Source organism: Schistosoma haematobium, chromosome 4 (assembly GCF_000699445.3).
Source record: "Schistosoma haematobium chromosome 4, whole genome shotgun sequence".
NCBI classification, from domain to species: domain Eukaryota; kingdom Metazoa; phylum Platyhelminthes; class Trematoda; order Strigeidida; family Schistosomatidae; genus Schistosoma; species Schistosoma haematobium.
This window is the reverse complement of record NC_067199.1, coordinates 42,779,095-42,793,372: the sequence shown is the minus strand read 5'-3', so window position 1 is coordinate 42,793,372 and position 14,278 is coordinate 42,779,095. Positions and strand designations below refer to the sequence as shown.

At 39.8% G+C, this 14,278-nt stretch overlaps 1 protein-coding gene across 2 annotated transcripts; it reads left to right on the top strand.

Moving 5' to 3' along the window:
• Positions 1-13,024: 13,024 nt before the first annotated feature.
• Positions 13,025-13,902, top strand: CHMP1B_1 (Charged multivesicular body protein 1b; the record flags this gene model as incomplete). Of its 2 annotated transcripts, XM_012936496.3 has the most annotated exons (2): positions 13,025-13,453; positions 13,491-13,700. In XM_012936496.3, exons 1-2 carry the CDS (start codon positions 13,073-13,075, stop codon positions 13,698-13,700), a joined length of 591 nt encoding a protein of 196 aa, XP_012791950.2. In that variant the 5' UTR covers positions 13,025-13,072. The 2 variants fall into 2 exon arrangements, with proteins under 2 accessions (XP_012791950.2, XP_051067074.1); XM_051216484.1 differs by having other exon boundaries at positions 13,025-13,902.
• Between the last annotated feature and the right edge of the window lie 376 nt (positions 13,903-14,278).

Sequence of the window (14,278 nt, the reverse complement as noted above, 5' to 3'; positions counted from 1 at the left end):
GTTTGTGTGTGGGCTGTGATACTGCACGGGTGCCCAAACCGAAGCAGGTGGTTATCTTAGGGGGCACTCTGAGCCTTTGACCTAAAGGTCTAACCCACAAGGCAGTGGAGCATCGTAAGGAGATGCAATCCCATGGTAGCCGGTGACCAAAGATTGGTTCATACGCCATTTGTTCCCGCAGGATACTGGAGCCCATGTGCACCATTGGTTTGTGATCCGGTTAAAGCGCCGAACATTCGCTTTTCGTCCTCTCATTTTCGTAAACAACACCCCCGCCACGAGAAGGCAATGAGTAGGACTTCCCTGGCAGAGGCTGTACACGCGCGGCCGTGTGGGAGTATTTCGAGAGGGAGAGCGGACTCACCCCACTCTCGGCCGTACCAGGGCATTCGGGGGCTCTTACGCCTGTTACTCCTCGTCAAGGGCATTGGCCGACTACTAGCACTCTCCGTCCAACCCTGTCCTGGGCAATCCTTTCCAGCTCTTCCCAGTTATTATCCATCCTTTTCATATCTGATTCTGTTTCCCGACGTAATCTGTTGTTTGACCTCCCTCTTTTCCTCTTCCCTTCAGGATTCCAAGTTAGGGCTTGTCTCGTGATGCAGTTTGGTGATTTCCCTAATGTATGTCCATCCATTCCCATCGTGTTTTCCTAATTTCCTCTTCAGCAGGAGTTGGTTTAATCTCTCCCACAGAAGGCTGTTGCTGATGATATCCGACCAACGGACATTGAGTATCTTACGTAGACAACTGTTTATAAGTGCTCGTAGCTTTTTGATGATGGTTGTAGTAGTTCTCCAAGTTTCAGCCCTGTATAGTAGAACTATCTTGACGTTCGTATTGAAAATTGTGACTTTGATATTGGTTGAAAGTTGTTTTGGGTTCCATATGTTCTTCAACTGTAGGAATGTGGCCCTTGCTTTGCTAATCCTCGCCTTTACGTTTGCATCTGATCCTCCTTGTTCATCGATTATGCTTCCCAGGTATGTGAAGGATTCTACATCTTCCAGAGTTTCGCCATTAAGTGTGATTGGATTGCTGTTCTCCGTGTTGCATTTGAGGACTTTGGTTCTCCCCTTGTGTATGTTGAAGCCTACTGATGCAGAGGCTGCTGCTACACTGGCTGTCTTTATCTGCATTTGTTCGTGTGTATGCGATAAGTGGGTAGGTCCTCTGCGAATTCCAAATCGTATAATCGGTTCTGAGCTGGCCATTGTATGCCATGCTTTCTCTCAGATGTCGAGGTCTTCATAATCCAGTCGACCACCAGAAGAAAGAGGAAGGGAGAGAGTAAACAGCCTTGTTTGACTCCGGTCCTTACTTGGAATGCATCTGTCAGCTGTCCTCCATGCACGACCTTGCACTGTAGTCCGTCTTATGAGTTCCGGATAATATTGACAATCTTCTCAGGAACTCCGTAGTGTCGAAGACGTTTCCATAATGTCTTCCTATCTACACTGTAAAATGCCTCCTTATAATCAATGAAGTTGATGTACAGTGACGAGTCCCACTCAATCGGTTGTTCGGCGATGATCCGTAGTGTCGCAATTTGGTCTGTGTTGGGATATTCAGGAAAATATCCCAAAAATTTTCCTGTTAAGCCTAATGCTATCCTTGGACATGAAATGGTATCATCTTATTGGTCAATATTTATTTAACGTGTTATTTTCCTGTTGGCCAATATTGTACAATGTTATTTTCTATTTTGTGGTACGTTGTGGTCTGCTTGACTGGTATATAAACAAAGTATATTTGAAATATAATGATTCATATATCCGAGGCTGAGACTTGCGTTCTGGACTTAACTTGCTGGGCTAGACAGGGAAGCGGGGCCAATCAGAACCCTAGGTCGTTCTACGTGTTTGAGCGTCTTTGGTCCGATCAATAATTCGCTACCCCTTAATCAGCAGCATTTTTCACGTTATAACAGTCTGTTTATGAACGGTGAATTCTATATAACAACATGGAAAACTACAAATTAGTGTATACCGAATTGGTAAATGTATTTGCAAAGGAAATAGGATATACCTGAACGATGCCCCACTCAGCAGTTGCAGTCACTATTATTATAATTTAGTAGTATCAGATAGGAATAGTAAACGATTAAACATTAGGAATGGGTATCACCTACTTGGAGAGGAATAAAGAGGATCCTAACAACACAAGAGTAGTGTTCTAGCCAAAAAAAGGCAGACTTATCAACAGTTAAATCGCTGTGATGTGATCAATTAACTATTCAAAACAGTAGACTTTCTTAACGCCATCGGGAATAGTTCTAGTCAATTGGATTAATTAGAAGGACGATTATCTACTATGGCAGCTATCGGAATTCGAGATGTAAAATAAAACATGAGTGGGACTGATAAACCTAACTGGACGCTGGATTCGGTTTTCTAAGTTCTTTTAGTAACCCTCAAGCTAAATCTACATAGCAACTTAGACACTTCGGAAATTATAAGCAGTCTGGTAATAATATCTGCAAACCAATCGAAATATAAAATGTGTGGTCAAATATGGCGAACATGGAAACTCGGAATCGAAATAGTATGGCTTGATCATACAGTCGTGGTCATCACGTAACGTAATTCTTCTTCACATTAAATAAATCATCCCATCACCAACATGAATTTGTTCTTCAGATGTGTAAATTATCACCTACTATAATTCAATGATAATATTCTCGAGTATAAGTATCTATTTTTGCTCGAGTTGTTTCTTAGCCCTGTTAATCACAAAAGTCCTGGTCCTTGTACTTTGTCTAAGAAATTTACGTCTGTTTAGAAGGGAGGAGGTGCAATAATTTTGTGTACTTCATGGTGAGTTTGTGAGTACTCTTTGAACAGTTTTGGGGTGATTGTGATAAGTTGTCTTCATAAAGCTAGGAGTTGCATACAAGCTGTCTGCAAGTAGTAGTTATAAACCTTAGAGTGAATTTTTATACCGTACTTAGTTTGTTCGTGTTTCATGGGTCTGAATGTTTGTGGAGTGACATTTTGACAGGTCACTTTTCAACCCACTGTCCACTGCTCATTTCCTTATTGTCACAAATTCCTTCTGAAGCTCATGTGGATAAATTTATCCCTTTATAGACCCTCAGATCTTTGCAACATCTGCATTGATTAGTGACTATGGGTCAGTTATTATGACCAGGAAGAGGAGCAGAACTAAGAGGACGTCAGGAGATCGTCCAGCTCTCTCATGTTATAAAAAGATCTGACGCATATGAACCGCCTCTCCCAAACACATATTTTGCTTCATGGATGGCGTCTTTTTTTCATGTACTGCGTCATTTGTCTACTGACCACTTCTTCCCTTATCTGTGACAGTATTGGCAGTAATGCTTACAATCTGTACCAAGAAGGATCTACTATATCTCCTCCGTTACAGATTGGAGAGTAAGTAACCAGTCTCCGTCCTTTTGGACGTATGTATGGCTCTAGGAAGTGCTTGAAAAGATCACACACTAATGAAGCGATTTTTCCGGCACACTGTTTCAGAATTAGAGGGTGGATACTATCACATCTTGGTGACTTCACTTGGAGCAGGAATTTTAGTTTTCTAATACTAGCCCAGAAATTAGTTGGATACTAACCAGGCGATTAGTTTGCACCAGGGTTAAGGAGTGTTCTGTGCTTGTAGCTTTCTCGTCAACCAGTCGACAAAGTTGGTATTGAGGATTCCTCTCATCCTAATTTGATAGAATATCCACCATTTTTGCCCTTCAAGAGCACAAATCTCCTGGTCTGCAGGTTTGTGGAATTATAGTTTACTTAGGTTTTTGCCTATTTATGTTTGTTACTATTACGATAGACGTTATCCCGAAATTGTGAACTTTTCATGACGTGATTACCTAATCCATAAGATCTTACGTGGAGGTCACATCACTGTCTATTCTGACTCGTATCGTGCAATCAGCAATACAATGTTTAGCACTTCTGAAAAATACATTTAGCTGGTGATAGAATAATATGTTTTAATGTGACTAGGGATTCGTTACACTGATGACCACGCCTGTATGATCGAACCATGTGTGGTGTTTGAGTGAACTAATGATTCCTTTGTACTTGTTGAATGCTTGATTTCGAGTTCTAAATACAGTACATACGTTTGTGTTTATCTAGCACTTCTTGATCCGATTACGTTATTTCTGGGATTTTTAGTTTATACCATAATTCAAATACTTCTAATCACTACACCATGCCATCACGAATAATTGCTGCCGCCTTCACGATTTCTGACCTTCTCTCCGTGTTAAGTGTGTCTTGGGAAAGAGCCATATTACATGTAGAATAAGTGAGGTTTTTCAGGAGTTTGAAACAGAGGATCAAATTGAACCTTAGTCTATCTTCCAAAGGGGTTCCAGTCCTAAGATATGGCATCGAGAACTGTATTCAATGAGTGAGTCGTTCTTAAGTATTTTGCGAGTGAAATCTCGTTGTATTCCTTCCACCTTAAGTATATCGGATAGGCGTAGGTTGGAAAGTAAGGACGAGCAGTATTCAACGATAGGTCTTACACAAACTTTGTAAAGAAGGATTTTAGATTCATTTTGATAGAAATTACGGAGAATTAAGCCAAGCAATTTCCGCATTTTGGATGCTTTGGCTGAGATTTGTTCAGAGAAATTAAGACTGTGTGAGTAATGTACCCCTAGATCAGTTACTAATGCCAGTCTGGGCAGTGTGTGATTGCTAAGTGTTAGTTTCATTTTAAGAGACGTGTCTCCTATACATAACCAGCCGCATTTCTCTATGTTGAGCTCTAACCTCCAGCGTTTGCACCAGTTGTCTACCACGTTGAGTTCATGTTAGATTGTTCGCATAGTACTACGTACATCACGAATGTCAGTTTTATAGACGACTTTTAAGTCATCAGCATAAAAGTAGGTTTTACCTGTGCTAAAGCACTTGCATACATCGCTGATGTAGATTGTAAAGAGCGATGAACCCAAGACACTACCCTGCACAGCACCACTGGTTAGTGTTCGAGGTGTAGATGCTGTAGAGCTAATCTTGGTTACTTGGTATCCGTTTGTGAGAAAAGACGTGATCCATTGCAATAAAGGGTTTGTAACTCCAACTGACAGAAGTCTGTTGATTAGGAGGTTATGAAGTGCTTTATCAAAGGCTTTCTTAATATCGAAATATAGTACAACCACTAGTTTCTTTTGGTCACGTATGCCAGTAACCTCGTTCAAATAGTCTATCAGACATGTACTGCAGGACCTTGATTTAATGAATCCGTGTTGTGACGGGTCTAGTAGATCTTCCTTAAGTAGGTGATCAGATAGTTAATTTTCTATCACTTTTTCTATTATGGGTGATATAACTGGAGTGATATTTATAGATCTGTAGTTTTTGACCAGGTTTCTTGGTCCTGATTTATGTTTGGTAAGAACATACGTTACCTCCCAGGTTTGGGGTTATGTACCTCTCTCTAAAGATAATGTGCATATTCTAAGTAATATCGTCTGTATATCCGGTCCTGACGTCATTGGAGTCAGAACTCGCATTCGGCTTAAGGGTTTTGATGGCGGTATGTATATTCATAATATCAAAGTTTGTAGTGCTAAGATAATTTTTGCTGATGCACTTTATGTTAATATCCGGGGTATGAGATTTGTTCCCGCTGTGGGAAAACCACTCACTTAACAGCTCGCATATGACGATTTGGTCATAATATGTCACACAACTGTGCAATAAGGAGTGAAGACTGTGATCTGCGTTCTTTCTTATGTGTTTTTCAAGGAGACGACATAAATTTTGGGCTTTAGATCCAGCAGCGTCTTCATGGTCTCTATATTGGAAGCGCGTATTTAACGTCTTCAATTTGTTGCACTTGGCAAGAATCGGAAGGGTACAAAGGACCATTTTATGATTACCGTTGTGAAACTTTTCGCCAACCACAATTGATGTTGATGTGACATTGTGACAGAATATCAAGTCAAGAATGTTGTGATTTCGTGTAGGCAGGTGTACATGTTGCTGCCAACCGTTTATCTCTAGGGACCTAAGTATGCTTTCATAACAGAAAAGGCCATGACGTGTCTTCCAGTTGATGTTGGGAAGGTTGAAATCACAAACAATTTTGTGGGCGAAATCAAGCGAAGCAGTTTCAGCAGATGACCCACTTATAGTAGTATCATTTGAACTGGGAGTATTGGGAGCTCGATATAAACATCCGATTAGTATTTTACACTCATGGGTGTGTATAGTAAGCCATGTCAAATCCGGTAGTTTGCTAAGGGCATGGTCGCTATATGGTTCCGCCCCCATAATTTTTGATACGTATACAAGACAACCACCACTCTTCTTGGTGACTCGGTCGCAGCGGAAGAGCTCATGGGTGTCTGTTCGAAGGTATGAGTCTTTAATATTGGAAGACAACAGATTTTCCTTTATTAAAACAAGTGAAGAGTTGTTTAATAGTAAGTGGGTGCGTAGGTGAGTCATCTTATTTTGTACAAATCGAGTATTGATTAGCATAAGTGTCAGGTACGGTGAGTTTGTTTAGTAGAAGGGTGTGATGTAAACCCGGCGGATTGTCTGTTTGGCGATAAGAAGTGGGAGCATTGGCTCCATATTCATGTTCGTTCTGTTTGTTACCAATATGGTAATGAGAGAAAGGTAGTCGGAAATTAGTTTGGTGAAAGAAACATGTTTAGGAGTGATAGGTAGAATCGAATGAGTTGAATGGATGGGTAGTGTATTCGGGGAGTGAGCAGGAGGTTCGTCAAGGATCTTTTAAGACCAGAGATAGTTGTCGATGGTGGGAAAGATGTGTCACTCCGCATCAGGTCGGAGCGTATAGAAAATGGTCTCAGAATAGATGAACTGTCTCTCTCAACATTTGGAGACCTCGTAGAAGCACTGTTGATGTGGGAGAGAGATAAAAGAGGACAGGGTGGTGTGTATGTGGAATTAAGGGAGATCAAAGAGTCGTATAGGGTGGCTTGACTTTGATAGCATCTAGAACCATTAGGTGGATGTCCAAGTAGGCCAACATTAAAACTTTCTTGTGTGCGGTGGGCAATTTTAGCTCTTACCATGAATACTTGGGAGGTGTACGACTCTGGTAAATATTGGAGGACTGCCTGGTATTGTTGCCTTTGCAAATGATCTGACACTTCTATCTCACACGCAACAACAAATTCAGGAGAACACAACCAGTGTAACAGCAATAGGTCTCAAAATACACAGAGGGAAAAACAAGATTCTCCGATACAACACAACATGCAACAATCGAATCACACTTGAAGGAGATGATTTGGAGGATGTAAAAACTCATGCGTATCTGGGCAGCGTCATCGATGAACACGGTGGGTCTGATGCGTATGTGGTATGGATGGACAAAGCAAGAGCAGCATATCTACAAATGAAGAACATATGGAACTCAAAACAACTGCCAACCAACATCAAGGTCAAAATTTTCAATACAAATGTCAAGAAAGTTCTGCTATATGGAGCGTAAAACCTGGAGAACTACTACAACTATCATCCAGAACACAAGTGGTTATTAACAGCTGTCTACGCGAAATACTTCGGATCCGTTGGCCAGACACTATCAGCAACAACCTACTGTAGAAGAAAAGAAACCAGATTCCGATGGAGGAAGAAATGAGGAAGAAGTTCTGCAGGTGGATAAGACACACGTTGAGGAAAGCACCTAACTGCGTCACGAGACAAGCCCCCACTTGGAATCTCCAAGGCTAAATAAAGAAGAAGAGGAAAACCGGAGAACAAATTACGTTGGGAAATGAAGACTGACATGAGAAGAATGAACAACAATTGAATAGGATTAAGGAGGAAGTCCAATGGCAGGATGAGTTCGAGAACGCTGGTCGACGGTTTATGCTCCATTGGGAATAACAGAAGTAATTACGTAACGTCGCTGATATTATTTTCCTCTTAGAATATCTGATGTATCTGAAGCGGTCATTCTTCACTCCGCATCCAGCCTGAGGGGTCTCACTTTGGTCTTCTGGAATTCTGAGGTTTGCAATTATCAGATGCGGAGACTTGATGGTTCACAGATAGATATAAATTTCCTTACGCATAGTACGTTACAAAGAAAGAAAAATATCCACTTCTTAATCGGTGGTTATAAAAATTATTGAATATACATATGATCATGACCATTCTGTTGAGTTTAGATGCACTAGTTTTGTGACAGTTTTTTTATTTAAATGAAATATGCCTTTTATTTCCTTCCTATACTTTGGAGAAAATTCAATATGTTAGGGTTGTACACACACGTAGGCTTCCTTCATCGTTCAACACAAAAATATGGAATATGGAAATATACAAGTTCTGGACCCAGATTCAAATGGATGGTAGGTCCGCACAAGTTAGTTGTGTAGTGGCATTAAACCACAAGCACACAGTCCTCAAAGCTGAATACGAGATTACTCGGAAAATAAATATTCAATATTTAACGCGGAGAAACACCTAACGATGGAGAATGCGCGAACAATGAATTGAATGGACTGGAGTTGATCGGATGGCATGGCTCGGCCATGCAGGCGTGGTCCATCTGAATGTTACCTTATTCTTTAGTTGTAAATTACATGACCTCCTGTTTCATGTGAAGTTATAACTCTCAATAAACACAGCCCGGATTATTATAACAGGGTAATTAGATAATGTGACCATTTTGGTGATTATTTGGGACAAAAAACATTGCGAAATCAGCATAGAGAAAACAGATAAGAAAAGTGTGGAGTAAGTACACTACCACATGGTATAGTCCATGGCATAACATTGATTAATCCACATTAGTCACTACCTCGACCTGGTATAGTTTAGCAAACTATTCAGCGCTTAATGGTCTGCCAGTTAACGTGGAAACATGGCAGCTTGATTTATGAATTATGGTTTCATTCTACTGTTATTACACTGGCTTATATCACATTGCCCTTCAAGCTATTAAACTCTGGTTAGCTGATAAAAACCCAGTGCGTAACGAATAGACGTTGTAAAGGAAGTTGGCATTTGAAAGTGTCGACCTCTGTTTCGCCATATTTGACCTAAGAAGTTTGGAGCTAATGTATTTGTAGAATTATGGTCTACTTCAACATTAGCGCTGCTCTGATAATAGACCTAATCCAAAAATTGTGGATTTGTCATGATATAACTGCCTAATCTATAAGATCTTACGTGCTTGTCACACCATCTTCTACTCTGACTCATCGTGTTGCAACAGTCGTCAACATATGAAGAACACATATGGGCTAGAGATAGAACAATTTATTTAGTATGTATAACAATTATTTCATATGGTTACGACCATGACTGCAATGCCGAGCCATGCCATCCGATCAATCAGTTGATTCAATTCCTTCTTCCTGCCTTATCCATTGTTGGGTTTTTCTCCGCGTTAAATGCTGAATATCTATTTTCCCATTTGCCTCGTGTTCAGATTTGAGGATTGTGTGGTTATGGTCCAATGCCACTACATGTTCACCAGGCCTAGTAGGAAGACTCGAAAGTTAGTGTTGGAGTGAGACGGATGGAAAACTTACGTTATTTTCATTTTATCATTGTCGTTTCCTGTTACGTACTTTATATTCTCTTTCCATAAGGACTAAAAAACGCAGATATCCTATCACCTTTTTGTTTGAACGCCGTGACATGCTGGTCAACTACCTGTGATATCTCATAAGTTGGGGTATAAATTACTTCGTACTGCGACGCAATTAAATATTGAGTACTTTAAGATTATTCGGGTGGTTATTCTGAAACACTCCGCACCTGTTAACAAGAAACATTATGAACTCTGATAAGACCTGAATCCCTTCCCGTTTATTTTCTATCAGTTTTTCACTTTTGACAGATGTTTTTCCTTTCTACCACTTTCTGACTACCAGTCCATTCCCACTCATTTATTTTACGTGTGGAGACATGCACTTTATCCTATGCATTATGTATAATATAATATATATAATATCATTGTCTTTCCATAGTCCATCAGCTTTAACTTTCCGATGTGTTTGGATATGATTCCTGAAGGATTGATGTTTTCTAACGGGATCTGCAGTGAAGAGCCTGTGAATTACTTGTTTTGGTCAATCCGACTTCTCAGCCTTTTCTCTTCAACTTTTTTTCAGGACCACGATTGTAACACGTAACTCTAAGGCTTCAGGTCAAAGTTGGATCATATATGCGTTCAACAAGGTCACAACTTGTACGGTCGGCCATTTTCGGATAGATATAGAACCTCACATTCATTGTACGGTTTTACCATACAAACCTATTTATTACCTTACTGGTATACCCGCATGAATATTCCGCTACACAGTTTCGACGACTTTATCTTTTTAATAACCCTTCCTGGGTAGTAACTTGTTTGCGATCCCATGTTGTGGATTACTGACCATCCCTTCTATGACGGAGTTAGCCTGATGTGTCAGAAAAAGGGCACACGATAGTTCTTTAGTCTGTTTGAAACCATATTTTTGCTCTAATCATGCTAAATGCTTTGCTGTCAACTATTCCTCATAACGTGTTCAGACTACAAACTCCGGCAGCCAATGTAGTTTTTGCTGTGTCTCAGTGGTAAGTCACTGCTGCATAGATCCTAATCCTCCAAAGTTGTCAAACCACACAGTTCTTCAGAGTTACTGTTCTATTTCAGGCTAAAGTTGACAGTTTGACATTTTGAGAGATTAAGTGTGAGACCATTAACAGCAGAACACTGTTTAATGAGAGACAGGAATCCATTCAGTTCAAGGGGCTGTGGAGAGTTAGAAATCAGCACACATTCAGTGAGATCATTTGTATGTTTTACAAATGTATTTTTGGAAGATGGCATATCATGCGGAAAAAAGAGAAAAGAAGAGGGGAAAATAGCTTCATGTGGAAGACCACGAGCTGGTAGAGATGCTGAACATTTTCCCCCATACACGGTGAGCTGTTCTATCCCAGAAAGGCAGGAACGGAGTCATTTAGGTACCCAGCTGTCGGAGCTGACGTTGATCTACTTGTTAAGCGGAACTTATCTTGCAATCGAGTCCAAGGTAGAAGTATAGTCTAGAAATTTACCCCCCACTTTCTTCAAAGTTGAACATTATATTATGATACAGAACATGAACAACACCCTAGGTACTTCTTTTGCATTGATGAGCAAACTGGTATAGATCAGTATACTCTTTCAGCCTACGTTGAAGTGAGTGGCAATAATTTTCTCATTATTTTGAGAAAAGGTGAAATTATTGCTATAGTCCTAAATTTTAAACTCTTATAATCAGTTATTCCTTAGGTATTGGGATCATTTTTATCTTTCTCCGCATTTTCGGATGGTAAATATCAAAACCTTTTAGTGATGCTAAACAATCGTCTTCAATTGTGATCACGCCGCAGTTACGATACGCGCTTGGACATTGTAGGAATTGAAGATAGTCCACTTTGTCAAATAATAGTTTGCAGTTAGAAGTTAGCTGTTCAGGAATCGACATCTGAATAATGTTCATTCTCTTCAGTGCATATCACCAGTCACAAAAATGACTCTGATTACACTTTTAATATCATGCAAATTGATGAGTCATATGACTTTCGTATACACACCTCAATAGGTCATGCGATTAATATACACAATGGTGTGTTAAATCAAGCAATAAAGGCAACTTATCGAGATATCTGGAAGGTAGGAATATTTTTCCCGGTTATTCGAGTAGGTCACCTCAAATGTTGAATTGGGTAATCTAATCCTTAGAAAGATTAGGGCGCGTTCTTTTCTTCGCTCTGATAGCAATAAATCGCTTGCTGAAACAGCAGTCACAATCTTTGATCTGCGTCGGTAGATGTTAAAGTAAATTCTCGTTTTGTAGATAACAACATTGATACTCACTGTCAACAGATAACAAAAACATTGAACACTATTTTATTTGGACTATTGGTTGTTAAGTTTGTTATCGAAATTTACGAAGCTTGAAGCTGAAAATTTAGTTGAGCACCGATTCCTATAAGTGTATGAAAGACTACTGACTAGAATGCGAAGATTTACAAAGAAATTCTCAAATAGCTGAAAATGTCAAGATCAGATTTCTAGCTTCGTCTGTGTTGTGCTAGTTACAGATAGGAGAATGCAGCCACTGAAGTTTCTCACGTACTAAGTATTTCAAGTCTGAACAAAAGGCGACTCAACATAAGATTATAATGTGGATCCACGAGGCGGAACTTGTCGGGTTGGTCGTCGGAAAGAAAGCATTCACAAATAATTCCATTGTCTTACTATTATTTCGTGCACAGCGGAATGCTTAAAAAGTTGTTTCGGTCAAAGATCTATCAACCTGGGAACTTCTAAGAAGCCTGAGCATCTGTTGTGTCCTTGGGGGAAAGCCTAGCATATGGTGGAGCTCAACATAAACAAAGATTTGTTTCCCTTCTGTTTTTATTTAACCCCTGATTCCTTCTCTAAAATTCTAATAATCATCGTGGTACATTAAAATCATCTCCCGTCTACTTTTTAATCTATTAGCTGCGTGGTAAGACTAGCCAAAAATGGACGTCGCAAAAATTAAGGACTGTAGTGCAGTATCGTAATTATAAATTCAACTAAAATCGCCCTGCTTTTTCTTTTATGATCCACGCTTCTTCCTGTTTTTATGTGCCTATACACTTATTCACCTATCTGCCTGGTCAATTAAATTATTTACTAATTTGTCTGTTCATTTTGAACACTTATTCCGTTCTACTCATTAGCATCACAATCTTAAAGGGTTTACAATCCAATTAACTAGCCTGCTGTCATGTAAAGTTAGAGCTACTTTGCCCTATAAACCTTTTTTGTTTATGATAAATCTACTTACTCATATTGAAGAAATTCCAACCTCCAAGATGTTAAATTCATTCGTAATACTGCAGTCTAGTTTCTAAACCACCCATGTAGAACTACTGAAAATCAAAATCCGTGCTTAAAAATGATATATGACTACGAAAAATCAAAATATGTATACATTTCTTCGTCACAAACATATTGGATGTTGAAGGGAGGGAGTTCAGACAAAGCAGTGGCTGTCAGATGAGTCAAAACTCAAGGTCGTCCCTGGCTAGAACAATTAGCAGGTCGACGAAGCATGGAGAAACAGATATTTGGCTTAAAATTCGCAGCAAAACAAATGCAACGTTGTGCAATTCGTTGCAACAAAGACGAAGTGGAGTCTAAGAATAAATTAAAGGCTGCTATCAAGAAGGGGGACCATGAAGGTGCAAGAATCCATGCAGAAAATGCGATTCGACATAAGCACACTGCAACCAGCTATCTGAGACTTGCTGCGCGAATCGATGCTGTTGTCTCTAGGGTTCAGACAGCCATGACTACCAAGAATTTTACTAAGAGCATTATGACAGTTGTCAATTGTATGGAAAACGCAGCCAAGTCTATGGATATGGAAAAGGTTAGCTGTCTCATGGATAAATTCGAAAGAGAATTCGACAACATGGATATACAGTCAAAGGTTTGTTTAGTTATTTATGTTGGTTTCACTTAAATAGCTTGTGAGCTCCTCGCTAGCCAATGCGATGTCCATTTCAACTCCTGAAAATGAAGTTCAAGGACTGATAAATCAGGTAGCTGACGAAACTGGAATAGAACTGAACTATGAACTCCCTGGTTCTACTCACGGTTCAGTTTCGGTGGCCCCTATTTCAGCGGAGGAGGAAGATGGTCTCACGCAACGGTTAGCTAGACTTAGACAATCGTGAAATAGTTTTTTGTTCAGCTGAATTTGTTTCACTTCATTTATTTCCCTTGATTTCAACTTGAGATAACCTAACTTTGCGTTTGTAACCTGTTTTGTTGACTTTACTTGAACGTAATTTGTATTTATGAACACTACTTCAAATCAAGAGTGCATTGTGATGTTTCTTTTGGTGTTTTAGAAATTATGATTTGTTTTTAAAGCTACATTATATTCTTTCCATCAAATTTGGCCAAGTTTGTGGCCTGTCTAGGTCGTTGGGGAGATGAGTTCCATAATACTAGGTAAACAAAGCAAGCACTTTTGGACGCTACATGGTTGGAATGTTGTAGACATGAACTTATTTGCTTATATTTATTTATTTATTTAAACAAACACTGGTACAAGAGGGCACTGAGTACATATGCGCCACACAAACAATTAGATTTTCATGAAGGCTGGAATACCACCCAAGTGCCCAAAGCGAAGCAGGTGGTTTTCTTGGGGATGGAGGGCACTCCTCAAGCCCTTGACCTAAGTGTCTAATCTACAGAGTGGTGGAGCAACGTATGGAGATGCAGTCTCATAGTAGTCCATGATTAG